The following is a 13,824-nucleotide window of genomic DNA, read 5'->3' on the forward strand; positions in this document are numbered from 1 at the left end:
TGTTGTTGTCGTTATACTTTGTGACACTACGAGGATTGCTTATATGAAGTATAAAATACATCGCACTCTGTAGAGGCACGGATAGCCGAGTGGTCTATGCGCTAGACTTATACTCCACGGATCAGTGGTTCGAGCCCTGTTGAGGGTTACATTTTTCTGCCTTTAATTTTATTATTGTTTTTTTTACTGGAGCTTTTTAGATACAATGTTTACATTTATCAATATAAAGCATTTAATGACAAAACTTCAATAAATGCCAAACTCTGTAAAAGCTCCATTTAGGCTCCATTCAGTACTAAGGCTCGGAAAATTGCATTCTTTAGACTGCAGATAATCACTATCAGACGCCCATTGATGTTCTGGTCCGTATTTTACACTCGTGAACTTAATTTTCATAAATAAGAAACTTGAGAGGTTTGATACATCATGTATATTCATTCTCTGATAGGTTCATGTACATGTGTCGAAATATTGGTAAAACTCATTTGGATATTTGTCTTCCATTTTACCAGATGGGTAATGAAACAAAAAAAATTCCATCGTAATCGTTAAGTTGACTATTCTTCTATCAAGTTCAGTGTCAGGCAATTAATGTAAGATATTTTTTTCATCAGAACTGCTACTTTGGTTAAAAAAGCAGACTTCTTTTTTATATATGAGCCGTGCTTTGTGAAAAGGGGGTTTAATAATGTGCATTAAGTGTCGTCCCAGATTAGACTGTGCATTGCGCACAGGCTAATCAGGGACGACACTTTCCACTTTTAAGATATTTTATGATATTTTCTGTTTAATGGAAGTCTCTTCTTAATTATAATCCTTTTTAGGCGGAAAGTGTAGTCAATGATTAGCCTGTGCTGACTTCACATGCCTATCTGGGACGACACTTTACGCACATGCATTAAAACCTTTTTTCACAGAGCACGGCTCATATGCATATTTTCCAAACTGAAAACAAGTCTCTTTAAAATTGCCCACTCGAATTAGTGTACATATACAATAACTCTAGTGATTAGATTCATATCGCAGCCTCTTTTCCCATCTTTATTGGACTCTGAATGTGCGAGATATGTAACAAAACAGTATTCTGAATGGAACTTTAAGTAACATATACAGACAGAGTTTAAGTGTATGACATAATTATATGAGTTCGTTTGGGAAAAAGGGGCGTATGCATGTCCGTAAAGTGTCGCCCCGGATTAGACGGTGAAGTCCACACAGGCTTATCCGGTGCGACACTTTCCTCCTTTGCTGTATTTCCGCTAAGAAGAGACGTCTTTAAAAGAAAACTTCAATCAAAGGCGCACAAGCTTATCTGCGACATTTTCTAATAAAATGAAGTCCCGTTTTCACAGTGCGCGACTCATATGTATGTCAAGTCTCATAGCTCAATAATTGACCGCTAAGTTACAGGTATTTAATGGCTGTGTAGCTAGTAAACTGTATTCTTTTATACCTAATGATAAAATATTACATTTCTGCAGTGAAATAACAGCAGTAAGTATGAACAAATTGTTATGTTCACTGGTAAAAATAACACATTTTCGGAACTACTTTTTCTATTTTTAGATTATCATATCAAGATTTACTTCAATATTTTTATATATTTTTTTATGATCACGAGTGAATTAAAAACGATATTCCATCAAATCCAACAAATTTTCTTTTTATTTAATGCTTTGTTCGCCGTTTATTTACATTGTACAAGAGTTGAACCGGAGAAATTCGCTGGTATAATGACGTCATTTTGTGTATTGAGATATATTGAGGCACGCCACGGGAGAAAGGGAAACAGCTGTCTGGAAAAAGAGGCATAGCCGAAACAGAAAATTTGTTCATGCAGATCGTTTTTTATTTCACTCGCTATCACAGAACAATATTTTCTATGATCACTCGTGAAATAACAAACGATCTTACACTGACATGAACAAATATTCTCTATGTATTCTAATTGCTCTCGATATACATGTATTCACGTAATAGAAGAGGAACCTTAAAGCGTATTCACGGAATTTCTTTGATTACCGGGTATTATTGAAATAAGTCATCGGAAATGTAGCAACTGGAAGTTTGAATGAAATCACTAAGGCGGAAGTCTAAGCGAGGAAAAGTCTATTTATAAAGAAATGTTTGCTGCTAAATTCTTTATTCATATTTGATTAAAAAATACATAGGTTTCACTGTGATTTGTGCGATTAAAAAGTGAACTTTACAATAAAAAGAACTGAAAGAAATAAAAATGTTAGATTTTTTTCGTCCGAGTCGAGCGCCTCAGTTGTTGTCGTTGGTGTCCGATTTCGAGCCGCTCTCCTCGCTGGCGGATTTGCTGGAACCGGAAGCAGTTTTGTCAGCCTTCGTCTCGTCTGCGGCAGCAGCAGTGATTGCAGCTTCAACTGCGGCGTCCCCGTTCATCAGACTCATCAGGGCGCTTACTTTGGCGGTGTCGGCAGCGTCTACGTTGACACAGATCTGAAGGGTCGATTCGGGGCACAGTCCCTTGCATTTCGGCTTCTTGTTCTTTCCGTCTAAATATAATAAACCATCGGCTATTTTTTTTAACATTCTTATTTAAATACAACTTTAGCAACCTGGAATAGTAAACACAGTACTATAAATAATTAACTTAAATGAATAGGAACAACGTTATAGTACCGGTAGTTATGGTAGAGATGGTGATGGTTTTGGTATTTTGTTCCGCAAAAGGTTTTCTTATTGTTAAGAGCGTATACAGTGTACATAGTGATGCTGCTTTGTATATGGAGAAAAATATCAAAACCACTATTCATTGATAAAACAATAAGCGATTCAGGGCAGATAAACGGTTACGCAAAAGCAGAAATAAGTGCTCACTCACACAAAATTGTGCCACCATGTAACTTAAAGCGGCCTCTTCACGTATTGGTAAATTGACACAATTACAAAAAAGTTGTTTCAGATTCGCAAATTTTCGTTTTAGTTATGATATTTGTGATGAAATAGTAATACTGTACCATGCTATAAAATATCCATTATATGCAACTTTTTACGATTTCAAAACCTGAAAATTATAAAGCGTTGAAACGCGAAACGATTTAATAATTTGTAGTTCTGTTGTTGTCGTTATATTTTGGGAAACTACGAGGATTGCTTATATATGTAAAAAATACACCCGCTCATAGCGTCAGCACGAACGGTCGAGTGGTCTAAGCGCGAGACATTTTACTCCAGGACTCCAGGGGTCAGTGGTTCGAGTCCAGTTGTGGGTTACTTTTTTTCCATTTTTAAATTGTATTTTGTTTTTTTTACTTGATAATTTTAGGTCCAAGGTTTAAATTTATCAATATAAAGCATTGAATAAAAAGCTTCAATACATGCCAAAATCTGTGAAAAGGCCCCTTTAAAATGCGGTCCTCTAACAATACACTATTACATCAACCATGATGATACAGAACCTTCGACTTAAATATATGAACAAAATAAATATATGTATGTGATAAGAACACCAGTGGTGTAATATATAGCATCCAATAAATACGTACATGCGTAAGCGTTGCCGTTGGCTGATTTGGCTTCGGCGGCGTCTGTGGGAGCCGCGGTCCCCTTCCCAGAATCCACTGCGGGAGCCTCAACTGCAGGCGCATCTCCGGCGGGCGCCTTTGAGGCGTCGCCGGTGGCCTTGGCGGACACGCTCATGGCAAGACCGATCACACACAATACGAAAAGGCAACGCATTCTGATCTGCAAAATATTATGAAAGTTGTTCGTTAGGATTATGTGCAAATTAGAGAACCTCTATAACGCAACACAACACGACGCGACTTTGATTGTAAATTAATGTTCACAGGTGACCATGGTAAGCACGAACTTTTTCGTTTTTCCCAATTTTAAGCTCAGATGATTAAATATCACATTTCAATCATGTTAAATAGGACTTTCTTACTATTGTACATGCCGTAGGCAATACCTCCATTTTATCGCACACACACCCACTAGTCATCATTCAATTCCTGCGATAATTATATTTTCGTTGAAATTCAAATTAAATATGCGATTATTGAACGCGTTAAATATTTTTATTGAAATTTTATTAACAAAACATTTGAATAAATGCTAAAAACATGTTAGTTAATGATAGTTATATTATTAAACGATAACCACTTAACTATTTGTTGTAAACAATAAGCCGTACAGGAAATTCAAAAAATAGTAACCTAGATCAAAGTCTCATGTGTGCATAATAAACAAAACATATTAACATCAAATTATTGCGTTAATTCTTATGTAGCATGGATTTGCGATTTCTTTGTTGTTGTTTTTTTGTACATCAGCAAAAGCAATTTACAAAAATACTTTTGTGAACAAATACAAGAAATTGTTTGTTAATCGGTTGCTTTTTTACATAAATTATCTGGGGGGTTTTATCCGTCATTTAGCCTACTGAAAGGGATTCGAGTTTTCCGATTTATAGTCGAAAAAGATTTCCTCGTTAATAAAAATTATAAAGAAAAATATTTGATAGCTTTTACTTCCTAAGTGACGCGTTTTTTACAACACATTTATTTCCGGAATTCCCTTGTTTGAGTGGTTTAATGTTGATGTGCATTGTATAATAAGATAAGATATTATCTCAACCAGCGAAGTGAGCGTTCATAGAATAAAAGTATACTGTACAATGACAAAATAGATCGTTTAAGCTCAGTATTAATATTTTGTACTAAGAAATGTCTTTGGTATGTACTTGCCAAAACAATAAAATCGAGAACATCAATACAAACCCCCCATTGGAGAGGAGCAATGAAAACTCTACATTACAAAAGTTCCGTATTCAACAAAGTGCATGTACATACTGGTAGTTATGGTACTTCAAGAACATTTTAATGTCACATGTGCAGCATTATTTAAATGAAAATCAACAACAACAGCAACAAAAACAGCAGCAGCAACAACAACAACAAAAACAACAACCGATTTTGTGTTATTTTTGTGGAACTTGCTGAATGCTTTGATTTAAAGAAACAATATTTGTTTGAAAATGTACACGCGTGGCATTAAGGAAAACTTCTTAGAGCCATTGATTCTAGTAGTTCGGTAGTCTAACCCATTTATGCCTAGCGTCTAGAAAAAATGCCTTGGCAAACAGCGTAGACCCAGATGAGACGCCGCATGATGCGGCGTCTCATAAGAGTCTGCGCTGTTTGCTTAATGGAATTTCTGTTAGAAATATTCCAAATATAGAAATAAATATACTAGGCATTCCTAATTTGGAAATAAATTGATCCAATTTAGAAGGATGGGAGAGTCCACTAGGCATAAATGGGTTAAATTGCTGTTGTTTGCCATTGACAGGTCATAGTAGGCGAAACGTAGGAATTACAACACACCTTAACAATTCGAGCCTCTGTCTCTTAAAACTCGGCTTAATGCATGTGCGCAAAGTGTCATCCCAGATTAGCCTGTGCAGTCCCCACAGGCTCATCAAGTATGACACTTCTAGCTTTCATGTTTTTTCCAACGCAGTCCCTTGCTAAGACAGAAAGTGTCATCCCTGATAAGGCAGTGCGGACTGCACTTTATCAACATGCAATAAGCCAAGTCTTGCTAAGACGGAAAGTGTCCCCCTGATTAGACAGTGCAGACTGCACTTTATCAACATGCATTTAGCCCAGTTTTCCTTGAGCGAGGCCTATTAATGTTCTTATTGTCATTGACTAGGGCTCAATGTAAATACATTTTACACTTTGTTAATAAAAACTTAACGAATAAATTCAGCGGAAAAAATAACCGAAACAATAGACTTCATAATTAAAAAAAGAATATACTTGCTTTTTTAAATTAAATTTAAAAAAGAAACAAACACTTTATAGCAATTTATTGATAAAAACAACATGTATTTAAAATGATATCGATAAGTTTCGAAAATAAAATGCCGTATGCCGTTTTAAACTTAAAATTGAAATTGGCTTTAAACAACTACTGCACAAGTATATAATTATATCAACTAAATCAATTAAAATAAGCAAACACATCATGAAATCTAAAACTTAAACTTAAAATTGACTTATAACAACCCCTGCAAAATATACAATTATATTAACTTAATCAATTTAAATTAGCAACACATCATCAAATCTAAAAGACTTACCTCTTCGCTAAGTTGAACTTGCTGATGATAAGAATCCTAAGTTTTGTCACCGAGTACTGAGTCTTTTCGAAGGACTCGCATTTTATACTTTCCTTTAACAATTACCCCAATTCCTGAAAGGAGCCCCATCAAACAAAGACCTGTCTCTCCCGCAAAGCTGCCAGAATGGTTTCTTGAACGAAAAGCGGGCCGCAAAAGCAAGATATTTATTATTACTCCTATGGATATTTGTTATTTTTTGGTGCGAAATTACTTGGGACGAGTTTACGAACAAAACTGTTGTGTATTGCTTTAATATTAACTAATAATTTCTAAAGAGAAGACAACATTTAGAAAAATGACACTGGACCGGCTCTTAGACACTAGACTTCGTTATTATGTTATCATCCAATCTGTCCTGAAAGACCTTGTTTGTACAAAACAGGTCGCAGTTATTAAAAATCAAGCTGGTAGAACGGAATGTTTTTCTTTTCACACGTATGAGTAGAGTTGACATAATTTAGGGCAAATCGGTGGGAAGCGTGTCCGATCTTATTTAGCTACTGTCCTATTTACGATGACGATATCTACGTCAACAAGTAAAGCAATTTCTGAACTGCTATTTTGCTCCAAGATTTGTATGCTCATATTAGAGACCTAGATTGGTCAAGAAATATACGCTATTACATACATATGTGTACGAACACACACTTTGAGATGTAGGTCGAGCTCAGGCATTTCACTAAACGTTTCCATATCGTACCGGTACGATGATATTGTTCGCTATTACATGTATTTGTTTAGACGACGGTTAGTTGGCAAAAGGGAACAAAAAAAACTAATAAAATATATATTAAAAGTAATATTGTCTGCTTTTATTAAAATAAATTCTGAATTAGGGGAAACACAAATAAAAACAAAGAAACGAAACATAAGGAATACAATGCAAACATGACATGTATCTCGAACGTTCCTTTTCGTTTTTAACATTTGGCGAAATGTGTGTTTTTTTTCTTACCAAGACAAGTACGATAAAAGCTATGATTGGCATATTGGTCATTTGGGTCCATGGTTTGATTTTTCGGAATTTCTACCCTGGTCGGCTACAACGCACCTAATTATTACTTACATGAAATGAGCTTCGTTCTGGGAAAATCGGACTTAAGTAATGTGCGTTAATTGTCGTCCAGGGACGCCACTTTCCGCCTGTATGGTGTGTTTTGTTTAAAGAAAGTATTTTCTTAGCGAAAACCCAGTTGAGTCTCAAAGTGGCCTCGAGGTGTAACGTGTTGAACTTCACAGGCAAATCTGTGACAATACTGTACATTCACGCATTAAACCCCGATTTTATTTAGCGCGGCAGGAATGCGATACAAATATTCATAATAAATCCCCATGCAAAGTATGTGACCGGGCCGAATTCGAACCCGTAATCCTCCAATTTGTAGTCAATTCACTCAATGCATTTTATTTCATTCATAGTGTCATGAATGAATTTTTAACCGAATTCATTGCAATATAACTCTCTTGTCATGTTTCAAATAAACCTAATTAATTATTTGTCATTTACCTTCGCATTTGAGTAAATATTTGCTTATACCAATGTCATTTAAGAACACAATGAAGTATTTTGTACTATATAAAAACGACTTCATTTTTATATTTTAGGCCAGGTCTCGGCTTACATCATCTGAGGTTACGAAAACACATTTCAATGAAAACATATAGTAAAACAGGACATTAACGCAATAATAATAAGCAGAAGTTAAGTCAAAGTTGTGTTGATCGATTGCAATATATGTCGATCATTCCTGCATAGAAAGTTTACAGTGGTTGTCTTATACCAACAACTATATCAATAAAAAACATCAGTAGTAACTGATTCGATCCGAAATCATGTTTACAATTGAGCGGTGCTCAATGGGGTTTAATGCATGGGCGTAAAGTGTCGTCCTAGTAAAACCTATACAATCCAGGCTAATAAGAGACGACATTTTCCGACTTAACTGGAGTTTCACTAAGAGACTTCTTTAAAGGAAAAATACTGCCGGAAAGTTCCATTATTGATTAGCCTGTGCGGAGTTCACCGGCTAATCTGTGCAGACTCTTAACGCACATGCATTCAGCCGAAATTCCCAGAACGAGACTTATCTCTACATTCACCGTCAATGACGCCAAATAACCGACCAAAACCTCTTAACATGCCGCGGTAAGGACCCATCGATCATTTTATTCTGGCATCCACAAAGACAGGAAATCAAAACACAATATTGGGAACTGCCGTAATAAACCGGGGAAATTAGAGACTTCCCCATCATCCCATCGCCAAATGAAATGTCATATCTAGCGCCGAATAACAGCCTGACACTTTGACTCCTAATTGCGATGTCTAATGTTCGTAGATGATCCGTACGAAATGAAACTTGATGTTCATAATTTGAATGGAAATTCAGTGTTGCTGGCTCGGCATTCCAGCTCGACATTCAGTTCGACATTCGGATATAGTGTTGTATGCTTATTTTTTAATGACGAGCTGGCTCGGCATTCCAGCTCGACATTCAGTTCGGCATTCGCATATAGTGTTGTATGCTTATTTTCGAATGTCGAGCTGGCTCGGCATTGCAGCTCGACATTCAGTTCGGCATTCGCATATAGTGTTGTATGCTTATTTTCGAATGTCGAGCTGGCTCGGCATTCCAGCTTGACATTCAGTTCGACATTCGGATACAGTGTTGTACACTTTTTTTTGATGGTCGAGCTGGTTCGACATCCAGCTCGACATTCAGTTCGACATTCGGATATAGTGTTGTACAATATTTTTTGAATGACGAGCTGGCTCGGCATTCCAGCTCGACATTCAGTTCGACATTCGGAGATAGTATTGTATGCTTTTTTTTCGAATGTCGAGCTGACTCGGCATTCCAGCTCGACATTCAGTTCGACATTCGCATATAGTGTTGTACAATAATTTTTGAATGACGAGCTGGCTCGGCATTCCAGCTCGACATTCAGTTCGACATTCGGAGATAGTGTTGTACAATAATTTTTGAATGACGAGCTGGCTCGGCATTCCAGCTCGACATTCAGTTCGGCATTCGCATATAGTGTAGAATGCATATTTTCGAATGTCGAGCTGGCTCGGCATTCCAGCTCGACATTCAGTTCGGCATTCGCATATAGTATTGTACAATAATTTTTAAATGTCGAGCTGACCGATGGACGACCAACCGATGACCGACGGACGGGAGAAGGATAACCGATGTACGACCGGCAGATAGATAAGGGACGACCGATGGACGACAGACGGACGGACATTGGCAGTCAATGGACGACCGATGGACGGCCAACAGTGTAACGAGGGACGACCGATAGACGACCGACCGACGAGGGACGATCGATGGACGACCGATGGACGACCGAAGGTTGGGCGAGGGCCGACATATGGACGAACGACTGTTGGACGAGGGATAACCGATGGACGACCGACAGATGGATAAGAGACGACCGATGGACAACCGACGGACGGACAAGGGCAGATAATGGACCACCGATGAACGGGCAACAATTGGACGAGGAACGACCGATTGACGACCGATCGACGAGGGACGACCGATGGACGACCGACGGTTGTGCGAGGGACGACATATGGACGAACGACGGTTGGACGAGGGACGACCGATTGACGACCGATAGTCGACCGTTGGACGACTGATGGACGACCGATAGACGACCTATGGACGACCGACGGTTGGGCGAGGGACGTCATATGGAGGAACAACGGTTGAACGAGGGACGACCGGTGGACGACCGATGGACGACCGATGGACAACCGATGGACGACCGACTGTTGGGCGAGGGCCGACCGATGGATAACCGACGGCCGTCCATATGTCGGCCCTCTTTTAACCATCGGACGTCCATCGGTCGTCCCTCGTCCAACCGTCGGCCGTCCATCGGTCGTCCCTCGCCAATTTAGTAAACAAACTATAGACAAAAAAATCAAAAATGGTAATAATTATAATAATGATAATACTAATAGTGGTGATAATAATGGCAATGATGATATTGATGGTTATGTTGATGTTGGTGATTAATATGATGCTTGAGTTAATGATGATGATGATAGCAATACTTATTATGGTTATAATAGGTCAAAATCTATACACTTAACGAAAGATACACCTAATCACATTTATCTATTTTATATTATAATGGATCTAATATGATTTTCATTTTTTATGATTGTAAAATATTTCTCCTTTTTTATAGGAGTGAACGATATAGTCTAATTGGCAACCGTGGACTGGTGTATAATAATGAATCTTCTGCGAAAATCGGATAAATTTGACCTACTTTGGTTCAAAATTAAATTATTTTCCCCTGGAAGGTCACTGGGGTGGTCAGCACATAAGGTAGTCGTGAAAGAGGCAGCGATGACCGGTAAATGAACTATGACATTCACACACAACTCCACTAGTTGACCTCTCTGACCTCGGTCGCCATATATATATATATATATATATATATATATATATATATATATATATATATCTTTCGTTCAGTGTATAGATTTTGTACATTACTTTCTCCGAACACTATATCCGAATGTCGAACTGAATGTCGAGCTGGAATGCCGAGCCAGCTCGTCATTCAAAAATTATTGTACAACACTATATGCGAATGTCGAACTGGATGTCGAGCTGGAATGCCGAACCAGCTCGTCATTCAAAAAGTATTGTTCAACACTATCTCCGAATGTCAAACTGAATATCGAGCTAGAATGCCGAGCCAGCTCGACATTCGAAAATAAGCATACAACACTATATGCGAATGCCGAACTGAATGTCGAGCTGGAATGCCGAGCCAGCTCGACATTCGAAAATAAGCATACAACACTATTTGCGAATGCCGAACTGAATGTCGAGCTGGAATGCCGAGCCAGCTCGACATTCAAAAAACATTGTACAACACTATATCCGAATGTCGAACTGAATGTCGAGCTGGAATGCCGAGCCAGCTCGACATTCGAAAATAAGCATACAACACTATATGCGAATGCCGAACTGAATGTCGAGCTGGAATGCCGAGCTAGCTCGTCTTTCAAAAATTATTTTACAACACTATATCCGAATGTCGAACTGAATGTCGAGCTGGAATGCCGAGCCAGCTCGCCATTATAAAAAATTTACAAAAGTATATCCGAATGTCGAACTGAATGTCGGGCTGGAATGCCGAGCCAGCTCGTCATTCAAAAATTATTGCAGAACACGTTCTCCGAATGTCGAACTTAATGTCGAGCTGGAATGCCGAGCCAGCTCGTCATTCAAAAATTATTGTAGAACACGTTCTCCGAATGTCGAACTTAATGTCGAGCTGGAATGCCGAGCCAGCTCGTCATTCAAAAATTATTGTACAACACTATCTCCGAATGTCGATCTGAATGTCGAGCTGGAATGCCGAGCCAGCTCGTCATTCAAAAATTATTGTACAACACTATATACGATTGTCGAACTGAATGTCGAGCTGGAATGCCGAACCGGCTCGTCATTCAAAAAGTATTGTTCAACACTATCTCCGAATGTCGAACTGAATGTCGAGCTGGAATGCCGAGCCAGCTCAACATTCGAAAATAAGCATACAACAATATATGCGAATGCCGAACTGAATGTCGAGCTGGAATGCCGAGCCAGCTTGACATTCGAAAATAAGCATACAACACTTTTTGCGAATGCCGAACTGAATGTCGAGCTGGAATGCAGAGCCAGCTCGACATTCAAAAAATATTGTGCAACACTATATCCGAATGTCGAACTGAATGTCGAGCTGGAATGCCGAGCCAGCTCGGCATTCACAAATAAGCATGCAACACTATTTGCGAATGCCGAACTGAATGTCGAGCTGGAATGCCGAGCCAGCGCGTCATTCAAAAATTATTTTACAACACTATATCCGAATGTCGAACTGAATGTCGAGCTGGAATGCCGAGCCAGCTCGTCATTCAAAAATTATTGTACAACTCTCTCTCCGAATGTCGAACTGAATGTCGAGCTGGAATGCCGAGCCAGCTCGTCATTCAAAAATTATTGTACAACATTATCTCCGAATGTCGAACTGAATGTCGAGCTGGAATGCCGAGCCAGCTCGATATTCGAAAATAAGCATACAACACTATATGCGAATGCCGAACTGAATGTCGAGCTGGAATGCCGAGCCAGCTCGACATTCGAAAATAAGCATGAAAAAATATATGCGATTGCCGAACTGAATGACGAGCTGGAATGCCGAGCCAGCTCGTCATTCAAAAATTATTGTACAACACTATATCCGAATGTCGAACTCAATGTCGTGCTGGAATGCCGAGCCAGCTCGACATTAAAAAAAAAATTGTACAACACTATATACGAATGTCGAACTGAATGGAAGCCAGCTCGACATTCGAAAATAGGCATACACCACTATATGCGATTGCCGAACTGAATGTCGAGCTGGAATGCCGAGCAAGCTCGACATTCGAAAATAAGCATACAACACTATTTGCGAATGCCGAACTGAATGTCGAGTTGGAATGCCGAGCCAGCTCGACATTCGAAAATAAGCATACAACACTGTATGCGAATGCCGAACTGAATGCCGAACTGGATGCCGATCCAGCTCGACATTCGAAAATAAGCATACAACACAATATGCGAATGCCGAACTGAATGTCGAGCTGGAATGCCGAGCCAGCTCGACATTCGGTAATTGGAATGTTGAACTAATGTCGAACGTCGAACGGCGAGCCAACTTCACGCACCTCAGTTAGGTGATGGAAACTATTATAATAACCCATAGGTGGTTCAAATGAATGTTCTCCTTATATAATTAATGTAAGTTTTTTTTGTTCATTGCGTGTTTGGAGTTCAAAAGATGTCATTTAACTGATTCGCAGTGGTTTTCTAGTATACCTGCCTGTGTCATTATGTACCCAATACAAATGTATGTTTCCTTATGATCACAATATAACTGCTCGTGCCATTATGATCCAAGTATACCTGAGTGTCTCATTTTGATCCCAGTATAACAGGATGTTTCTTTATGATCCCAACAAAATTGCGTATGTGATTATGATCCCAAATATATCTGTGTCTGTAAGTGTGTGCGTGCGTGCGTGCATGCATGCGTGCGTGCGTGCGTGTGTGCATGCGTGTATATATGTGTGTGTGTGTGTCACTATGCTAACAGTATAACTGTATGTGTCATTTGATTCAAATATAAATGCATGTCAAATAATGATCTAAATACATCTGCGTGTGTCATTATGACCACAATATACTTTAATTTAAAGAAACATGTTAACACATTTTCGCATTTGTCATTTAAATGAATTTATGTTTCGTCACATCATTAAATATTACACACGCAATCAGTATACGACAAGAAAAAGAACTTTGCCTTCCTTTTATGTACGCTAAACACAAACATTAAAGAACATAACAAATGGCAGTATGAGGATCCTCAACGAAAAGGAAATCATAGACAAACGGAAAACAAGGAATTTAAAACGACATTCTGGCACCGCGACTATAAACATAACTTGATTACAGTTTTGAAAAAACCGTACGGCATGTACAGACATTATTTGTTCGAATTCCAAGTCGATATTAATCTATAATAATTTTTTGACTCAATGTGAATGAACAAAAACTGTCACGTGACCACAAAAGTCAACGTCAGTAGTCATTTTATGA

At 38.6% G+C, this 13,824-nt stretch overlaps 1 protein-coding gene across 2 annotated transcripts in view; it reads right to left on the reverse strand.

Moving 5' to 3' along the window:
• Positions 1–2,126: 2,126 nt before the first annotated feature.
• Positions 2,127–13,824, reverse strand: part of LOC127868857 (uncharacterized) — a 40,214-nt gene continuing 28,516 nt past the window's right edge. For both annotated transcript variants that reach the window (XM_052411007.1, XM_052411008.1), the window contains 2 exons: positions 3,516–3,714; positions 2,127–2,522 (listed from right to left, as the gene is read on the reverse strand). In XM_052411007.1, the coding sequence (XP_052266967.1) occupies positions 2,269–2,522; positions 3,516–3,714 (453 nt within the window). In that variant the 3' untranslated portion in view covers positions 2,127–2,268. The remainder of the gene's footprint in view (positions 2,523–3,515; positions 3,715–13,824) is intronic.

The sequence above is a fragment of the Dreissena polymorpha genome, chromosome 2 (assembly GCF_020536995.1).
Source record: "Dreissena polymorpha isolate Duluth1 chromosome 2, UMN_Dpol_1.0, whole genome shotgun sequence".
Taxonomy (NCBI): Eukaryota; Metazoa; Mollusca; class Bivalvia; order Myida; family Dreissenidae; genus Dreissena; species Dreissena polymorpha.